The sequence below is a fragment of the Erpetoichthys calabaricus genome, chromosome 2 (genome assembly GCF_900747795.2).
Source record: "Erpetoichthys calabaricus chromosome 2, fErpCal1.3, whole genome shotgun sequence".
NCBI classification, from domain to species: Eukaryota; Metazoa; Chordata; class Cladistia; order Polypteriformes; family Polypteridae; genus Erpetoichthys; species Erpetoichthys calabaricus.
Genome location: NC_041395.2, coordinates 130122949 through 130132659, shown reverse-complemented (window position 1 = coordinate 130132659; position 9711 = coordinate 130122949). Strand labels below are relative to the sequence as shown.

The 9711-nt window shown below is 32.3% G+C and overlaps 1 protein-coding gene across 1 annotated transcript; it reads right to left on the bottom strand.

Annotated features, from left to right (window-relative positions):
- Positions 1 to 1569: 1569 nt before the first annotated feature.
- LOC114643179 (extracellular calcium-sensing receptor-like) lies at positions 1570 to 8460 on the bottom strand. The gene is made up of 6 exons (XM_028791854.2): positions 8246 to 8460; positions 7357 to 7648; positions 5748 to 6578; positions 5098 to 5325; positions 4347 to 4470; positions 1570 to 2465 (listed from the first exon to the last, which is right to left on the bottom strand). Exons 1-6 carry the CDS (start codon positions 8458 to 8460, stop codon positions 1570 to 1572), a joined length of 2586 nt encoding a protein of 861 aa, XP_028647687.2.
- Positions 8461 to 9711: the final 1251 nt, after the last annotated feature.

Below are 9711 nucleotides of genomic sequence, written 5' to 3'. Positions count from 1 at the left end.
AGTTTTACAATCTCAGAAGATAACGGGGTTGAAGTATGAAGTGAAAAACTTACACTGAATAAACTAAACATGCAAAAATGAGACAAGAAAGAAGATCCCATATTAAAATATTCTTGGAAGCACCTATCAGCTTCCTCTGGTCTAAAGCAAAGGAAGCTGCCTTTATGGTAAGGCAGACCATTGATTTGGTCTGAGGCTGGCAAGAGGTCAGAAATACTGGACAAGAAAAATTAAACTGAATGACAAATCCCAAACTCTAGGTAAAATAATTAAAGTCAAGAAACAAAACGAAGGTTCTTTCAACATCTAGGCTTAAATTGTCCATATTTAAAACACTAAAGTTGTTTTGTTTTTAAAATAATTAGATTCTAGTACATTAGTGTCATTTTTCATCAATGAGGGAAGATGACCTAATATTATGGTCAGCATGAGTCATAGCCATAGTAAATAATGTGTCTTTGGCCACAAAATGGCATTAAACTTCCAAAACAGATCACAAAATGAAATCTAAAAGTAATAAATATTCATTTATTACAGGGATTGACTTGCTTGAACTGCTGCAGTTGCAACTGTCACCAGAAAAAGAGTTTTCAGAAAATGAATGAGTGAATAAATAAATTAATGAAACTGTTTTCTCAAAGGAGATTCTTGGTGTTTAATGAAACAAATATACAGATATACCTGAAACCACATATAAACACAGCAGTGATCTTATTTTCTCTTAAAAAAGACTTTGCTCATATATTTGATGCTATACTAAAGTTGTTTTCTTGAGGAATAACTATAATTGGTATCCTATGCATCATATGAGTTTGTGAGACACATCTTTACTTTAACATAGCAAATTCAAACAGTGTAAAGGTAATGAAGTTAAATATTTTTTATGACAGTTTAGATATTATCATTCTCGTTCTCTGTGATGGGTGATCTTTTTTACTTAGGTCAGCTCATCATTGACTATTGTGAATTTTTTTTATTAATCTCAAAAAAACTGAAAAGAATCTGTCAATAATAAAGCTTTACTTTACACACTTTCACAAAGTATTTCATGGAACAAAAAAGTTACAAGTGCAGTTTCAGATTTAATAAACAATGAGTGCAAATAAAAAACAGAGTGATATGTGCAGAGAAAAAAAACTTTTTTAATGAACAGCATTCACATTATTTAGCAAAATGTGCTGTATTTTGTATAGACTCCCCAGTATTTAATTACAAAAATCTTTTACATGCAAAAAACACAAACCAATAATTAATAATATTTTAATTTAGTGTATTAAATTCATCAATAATTAGTTGTTTTTTAAAAGTTTACATAAAAAAACATAATATATCAGGCCTTTAACATCACACAACTCAAATACACAGAGATGCTTACCAATAATTTAATGTAATATATAAATACAATTCCTCCTCTTTCTTGTTCTCTCATCATTTATACATACTGTATATATAAATTATTTAAATGAAAACTATAATAAAGGAATAAAACCATTTTTGAAACTTTATTTAATATAAGAAAAGCATTATATATTATGCTATTCAGTTAATAATAAACACAGAAAAAATCTTTTACCTACCCATTAGTGCTTTTTTAGTATTTTGCTCTGGTTTAAGCAAAATGATATAACATTTAGGCGTAAATATTGCAAAAAGAATACCAAAGCTTGAAGCTAAAATTGCAAAAACCTCAACAGCCACTGTGTATTTGCCCGGTGAGCTGATATACGCTGGAATGAAAGTGATCCAAACTGTGCAGAAGATGAGCATACTGAATGTAATGAATTTGGCTTCATTGAAATTATCCGGTAGCTTTCTTGCAAGAAAGGCTAAAATAAAACAAATGCAAGCCAATAAACCAATATACCCCAGAAGACAGCTAAATCCAAATAAGGAAGCAATGTCACACTCCAGAATAATCTTGGAATTTTGATATTTGGTGTTTTTACTAGGAAAGGGTGGGCTTATACTTAGCCATATGACACATATTAACAACTGAATAGCAGTGAAAAAGAACACCGTGCCTCTCTGTTGGGCAATCCCAAACCACTTCATTGCATTACTGCCAGGCAGTGTTGCTTTAAAAGCCATTATTACAACCAAGGTTTTTACAAGAATACAAGAAATGCAGAGCACAAAACTAATTCCAAAAATAGCATACATGAATACACATGTGAAATGAGAAGGCTGCCCAATAAAACAGAGAGAACAAAGAAAACACAACGTTAGTGATACTAGCAGTAAGAAACTCAATTCTGAATTATTGGCTTTGACAACTGGAGTATTTCGATACTGGATAAAAATCATTAAAATTCCAATTGAAAGGCAGGTGCCAGATAAAGCAGTTGTAGTTAGTGTTATTCCCATCGCGTCTTCATATGACAGGAACTCAATTTCTTTCAAAATGCATTGGTTTCTTCCCTCATTTGACCAGAAATCCACTGAACACTTTAAACATTCAGCAGAATCTGAAAGACGAATGACAAGAGTCACATGTTTTCTGCTTATTATTGCAAAAAAAAAAAAATTACTTTCAACTGGCAATTAAAATTATATCCTTTTTACAAAGTCATTTTGGTATGTTCTGCAATTTCTATTTAAATATTTGGTGTTATGGAGAATTATTGACATGTTGGTGTTGCTCAGCATCATTACTCACACACCATATCTGTGATGCTGAATCTCTGCTTATGTGCTAATCTTTTATGATCTGACTGTATATAAAGCCTATGAGGATATTGTCAGAGTCTGTACAGAAAAAAAAATTTGGTCTTAGTTTTAACTATTTCTCATTTTGTAAATTGATTAAATGCCTGTATTGAATTCTCCAAATAGCCTGACAGCCAGCCATTATCCAACCCGCTATATCCTAACTAGAGGGTCACGGGGGTTTGCTGGAGCCAATCTCAGCCAACACAGGGCACAAGGCAGGAAACAAACCCGGGGCAGGGCGATTCTCCAAATATCCACTAGTTTAACTATTACCATGTAAAAGTGGTTCCTAATTTGAGTCTTATGGGACCCCTGCTGGTACAGATTTTTATTCCAAATGATCTCACAATCAGTACATCTTTCTTACTTTTAATTGAACTCTTTGCTTGCAGAGTTTTCCTTTTTATTCTGTCTCTGCTAGGAAATTCTGAAATATGTATATTTTTGTTCAAACTTTAATCGATTGTTTTTTTTTTACTTTTTTTAATTCACTGTTTTATAGAGTTTGTTCCTTCAATTGTATCCAAATCTTGACTATGCTTCATTTCTAAAGTAATTATTACAGTGCCATATTTCTTGTCTGTTCATTTTTTAGTGAGTAGGCTGGTGAAAATGGCAGTGAAGCAGGGGCTCCCCTCTAAGCATTTGGTGTTACTCGCACTTGAATCTGCACAACTTATCATCTGCTTTTAGATAAAACTATGAGTGCAAACCTGATAGAAAAAGGGTAAATATAACATGAAAATAGCAAAGGAAATCTAATCATTTACTGCTATAAGAAGGAATTAAAATATTTATAAATATATTTTATATATATTTATTGGCCAGATAACTACACAATAAGATAAATTCAAAGTAAGAATAGCAAATGGTTGGAATAAAAATCTAGAGATGTGGGAGACCTCTGGAGTAAACCTGACAGTTACTGTTACTTACAGCAAATAAAATCTACTGGCACAAAGCTTGGAAACAATGAGGAATGACTTAAGAACATTTATGTTTGGTAGAATGCCCAGTGGAGGCTGGGTGGTCTTTTGCCTATGGAACCCCTGCAGATTTTGTTTTTGTCTTCTCCAGCATAATTGGAGTTTCTTTTTTTTCCTGTCTTCCTAGCAATCTGACCTTATTATCGGACTCATCTTAGAGACTCGCATTATGATACTGTATATAATGATGCTACTCTTCTATATATATATATATATATATATATATATATATATATATATATATATGATTTATAAAATCATATATATTATATATGATTTATAATATCATATGGATGTATTTATTTACTTTCTCTTTGTTACTTATTCATTAATATTCTTACCTAACATTCTCTTTCACATATTGTAAAGCACGTTGAGCTTCATTCTTTGTATGAAAGTTAGTTGTTGTTGATGTTACTCAGTTAAAATGCAACAACAGTTGCTTATGATATGTGGTATCTTTATTCCAATAAATTTCAACTCAAACTGATTTACATATTTGACAGTCCTAGAGACACAAGATTTCAAGATACAATAAATGCAGGTCTACAAATGAAATGCTTTCTTCAGCTGATTACATGTTTCATCTAGGATGAAAACAATTTCCTGTAATAATAGAAAATAGTTTACAGAAAAACACACAGAACCTACCAATTTCAGTGCTAATTTCTCCATCTGCACAAGGTATGCAGTCGAAACAGCAGATTGGCTGTCCTTTCCGTATTGCTTTTCTGAAACCAGGTAGACAACTTTCAGAACAGACTGATTTGGGAATCTAAAGAAAGACAAAAAACAATGTAGAACATTATGGATATAATAATATATCAGCATATTTAAAGGTTTAAATACACATTTTCATTCAAAGAAGGTTTGATTTAAATTTCAAAAATATCTGGAAATCCTCCATCCATTAGCCAAATGAGCTTGATCTAATATTAGGCTAATGTGCAACATCAAGCACCAAGCAGAAAATGTCAGTCCTTTCATTGCAGGACACACACTCATATTTATTAACAGATTTGAAAATGAAAATGGTGCACTTGACTTTGAGGTCCCAGAAGAAAAGTAATACATACATGGGAGAATGGGCAAACTCCATAAAACCTTCAACTGGACTGAAGCTAGTCTCATGGAACTGGGAGGTAGTAGCAGTAACATTTATACCATCTTTTTAATATAAAACAGTTGTTTGACTACATAACACATTATAAATGAAGGTGCTTTTTCCACATATATTATCACAATGCTACATATTATACTGTATATATATATTATACTGTATATATATATATGTAAATATTAATTATAATTATCAAACATCAGTATATTTTGTTGTTTGATAAAGCGAAGATTAGTTTTATGGTGACAGTAACATTTTACATTAAAAAAGAGTAAGAACAACCTGCCCAGATTCAAAGTTCCAAAAAATATTCTCCTTATTCAGCAGAAGTTCCTGTCCAACAGGTGCAGATTCATCAAAAACCCCAATGGCTTTTATGTTTATAGTCCCATCGTCCCGTTGTTGCCAGTTTATTATGTCATAAATAGCAAGTGCATCTCCATTTTCGTCAAAAGCCACTCGTTCTCCTAATTGGTTAACAAAGTTGACTTCCTTCAAATAATGTAGCAGCTTGAAAGAAAAAAAAAAGTATTCTTTTGCTAAATGCTTTTCTTTTAAACATTATTAGTATGTCATTTAAATGTTAAAAAATATCTTTATGTATGAATAGATGTCATTTTAGATTATTTTAAAAATGTTTTTATATAAAATGTATTTGTCAATAGTTTTAAATTTATAAAGTCATATTAGCCAAAGACAAGTTTTACAACACTTATTAACCTTTAAGATGCATGCAAACAAATTTGCTCAGCTGTTTTTCAACACGCGACTTGTTAAATTTAATATTGTTATTTTTATCTCTGAATTCTGTTTAGTTGTTTAATAGGTATTTTAATTATTGAAATTTAGTAAATTATTTTAATCTTTAATTACTACAATGTGAAATACAATGCTACCCCAATATATATTTTATTATTAAAGGAATATCCTACCTGCCAAGGTTGAGCATTTTCAATGCTTGCACAAGTGTTGTATTCAAATGGTCCTTTGCCATTTTCACATGATGATAAAGAATGAAGTGCATGAGCTAGAGCATAGACTGCTTTATAAATATTGTAGGCTACCCTTAAATTAGACACATCACTATAAGCTGTTTTAGTGGTTTTCAAGTCCTCGTGCCCTGTACATTGATCCCCACTTAATAATAACAATTGACTTTTTCCATACAAATTGTCCTGAAATTTGCATTCAAACATTGTTTCCCAGAACTTGTTAACAATCTGATTATTAGAAGCAAAATCAGGCTGGACTTGAAGAAGAAAATACTGTAGACCAGAGATTTCTCCTCTGCGTACGGCTATTCCTATTGTACCTCCCAAAGTGATCATATTTTCTGGTACGGTTAAAACAGTCGATGTGCTCCAACCTTCACTAGCAATCCACTGCTTTCCAGTTACATTTTGGCGAACAATTTCTTGTGCCAAGTCCATGAAGTCAGTATCTGCTGAAAATATGACAATAACTTTAGCTGTTGACTCCTTAATTATCTTAATAATTTGAGAGATTTCTTGTACGCCGTTAGTTTTTGGAATAGTTTCCTTAAAGGCAATGCAGCCAAACTTTTCAGCCTCCTCTATAAAACTTTTTATAGCATTCTGCCCATAGTCATCCTCACTTGCAATGCATCCAATCCATGACCAACCAAAATGTTTAACAATGTGAACAATTGCCTTGACTTGGAAAGCATCACTTGGCATAGTTCGGAAAAATGATGGATACTCTTGCTTATTGCTTAAGCAGGAACAGGAAGCTGAATAACTGACCTACAAATAATGACATTGTAAATACGAGACAGAAAGAGAAGTCAGAGTACGATTTAATGCATATGAAGGTTAAAAGCGTTTTTCAGAGTAAAAGTTGGCATTTTCAGTTTACTTTAATAAATTAATCAGTTTTATTATATATTTCAGCATTAAAAAGTATTCAATGGTGTCAAGATATTACAACAGGTAGTGCTGCCATCTCATATTTCTTCAATGCTAGTTCAGTCTCTAGCTGAGTTTCTCCTTTGTGGAGCTTGTTTATTTTTCCCATGTTTACATCTGTTTCTTTCCACAGTCTAAAGAAGAGCTTTTAGGGTGATTATTGAATCTAATTTAACCGATTTAGCTATGTGAGTGCCCATGTCCCCAGAGATGAACTGGCACTCCACCCTGGGTCATTTAGAGCTTTTCTTCATACAGCTAGTATGTGAAAGGATGGAGCAGAACACAAAATATAGAATTAAGTATCTCACTAACATAATTATTTTACAGATTTTGGGATAGATTCAAATGTATTTACATTTCCCTTCAATAATTATTAATAATAATTTGAATCAATTAACTTTACAGAACAATAAAACAAAACTATATTTAAGATCTGAACACATCACACTAAAAAATAAAGATAAAACCATTGTTTTAGACAGTGTATATAAAATTAAAACTACTTTTAAGGTAGTATTAAGAGTTTATTGTAGACACAGTTTCCTGTTAATTGAACATGTTCCAGAAACACCAACTAATATGTTGAAGGTGCCTGAATAATGGCTTATTTTACCTGAGGTACTTGGAAAGGTTTTAATATTCTTGATATTGCAATTGAGTTTGTAGATGCAGGATCTCCAATGATGGCAAGAACAGGAGGACGCCCTTTGCATTCTTCGTCACTTATGACGTATTCAAGGCCCCCAAGTAATGAAACTGCTGCTCTGAGAGCCACTGGAAGTATTGCACAGTTGTCATATATTTGGTATCCCAAAGTTATGTTAGGAAGAAGCGTCTGATTTTTGTTGATTTCCTCTATTGCAAAAATCATTATCTGTACCCACTGGAAAACAACCAAGTCAATCCTAGCAAAAAAGACAAGCATTCATATAGTATTGCTCATGGAGAACATCAGTTAAACACATTCTTTAGCACAAGCTGTTTGAAACACAGAATTTTAAACCACATGCTTTGTGTATATTCTCTAAAACTTTCATGATGCAATATAAAGTACCTCAAAATAGTATTTAGTTAAGGAAAACAATTTAAGGTATTTAAGAAGGGTGTTAGCATGTTGATACATGGCTGGAATTGTAAATACAGAGTTTCAGGAAGATTGTGCCATAAATATAAACAGAGGGTAGAACTAATTATATGGGATTGTATATATTTAGTGAAATAAAAAAATCTCTAATCCTAACCCAAAGTTTATATTTATATACTTTTATCTATAAACACTTTAACTTACACTTTATGTCTGCAGCCTGTAAGTGCAATTTTTTATTCTTATTCTCAGTTTGTATTGGACCTTATTTAAACAAAGAGATTTCAATGTGTACAGTTTATTAAAAACACTATTACAGCATAGAGATGTTAAAATAAGTTGATAATTCATTTATAATAAAATATTTTTTAAGGCATATCAGTAAGCGAAGGTATCCACATCCATAATCACAACTTACCCTTCACATGTCCATTGTTCAGGTTTTGAACTTAATGAAAGATCAGGTGTTTTTTTGTTAGATGTTAGCTCAAACAGACCACCCAATATGACATCTCCTTTTTTGTACAATTGGTTTAGTTGAAATATTTCTTGAATCTTGCATGTTGATTGTATTACAGATGCAACCACCACAATACAGCATATAGAGAGGGTCACATAGACAATGAATTTCATCATTGCAAAACTTGGAAAGCATTTCCAAAGAAGCTTCTTTTATATGCAAAAAGCTCCCTCTCAAGAGAGCTTTGTGATAAACACAGTAATAAAGTGCTGCATTCATTAGTCCTACAACAAGCTCTTCTGTCATGTGCATCTTAAGTTAATTCAGTTGGCAATTTTAATCAAACTTTACTTTTAGGTACTGTTTTTTATTGTTATTTGACACTGTCTGTCTGTCTGTAAAAAACAGCAACTTGTCATGTCAGTGTAGGACATAAAGGGCTACTGATGGGGCATTGACCTTCAGAACAGTAACAGACCATGGCACTGGTGTAGGAGACAGACAGAGAGAGAGAGTGGGAACCATGAAGGGCTTTGAAGTGATCCTTTCAAGATGTTAGAAGTCAGTTCACTCATCACTAAAATACCCACAAAGACATGGGCAGACCATGTAAACTCGACACAGAAAATGTCCAATGACCCAAAATGCTGAATCCATATGGTGACAATTATGCCCAATGCACTGCCACCATGCCACTTTCAAATATAATGCTAATTTAGATTAAAGTAAGTTAATAATATTAATTTAGATTAAAGCATTACAGTGCCTAATGCTGTCAGCATCCATAATCAAGTAATTACAATTCCAGTTAAAAACTTTCAGCTGTATGAGGCTAGCAAAGTGGTACAGTGGTTAGTACTGTTTCCTCACATTCATTATCTGTATTCTTCTGTTATTGCACACGCTGAAAGAGGCAGTGTGCTCCAAATACTGTTGAGTACAGGTTTTGAAACTATTCTGTTCTGAGACACATACTAGAAAGTTCTGTTGCACACTAACATAATGTCCTTGTTTAGTTCTTATTTACCAAAACAATTCCAATATTTACTTTAGTACACTCTAAAGGTAGATTAGGTGTCCTTCAAGATTTAGTACTTGGACACATATTGTTTTTGTTTTACATGTTGTATCTTGTAGGTATGGAGCGAAAGCTTACTCACTTTTAATTTGTATAGTACTGTATGATGATATTCAGCCTGTGTTTTCAGACCATATGACATTTCTCCTATTCCTCCTTAATTAATGGTGTCAATGAGTTAAATCGGATTAACAATAACTACTTGTATTTTAATACATAAAATGGTATAAACAGCAAAATGATCTTGACACATTTTTTAACTCAGTAGGCGTAAACATTAGTTTTACTGTTATTTTTGCTCTTTGTATACCTTTTACCATAAACGTCACAAAACTATCTACAACAT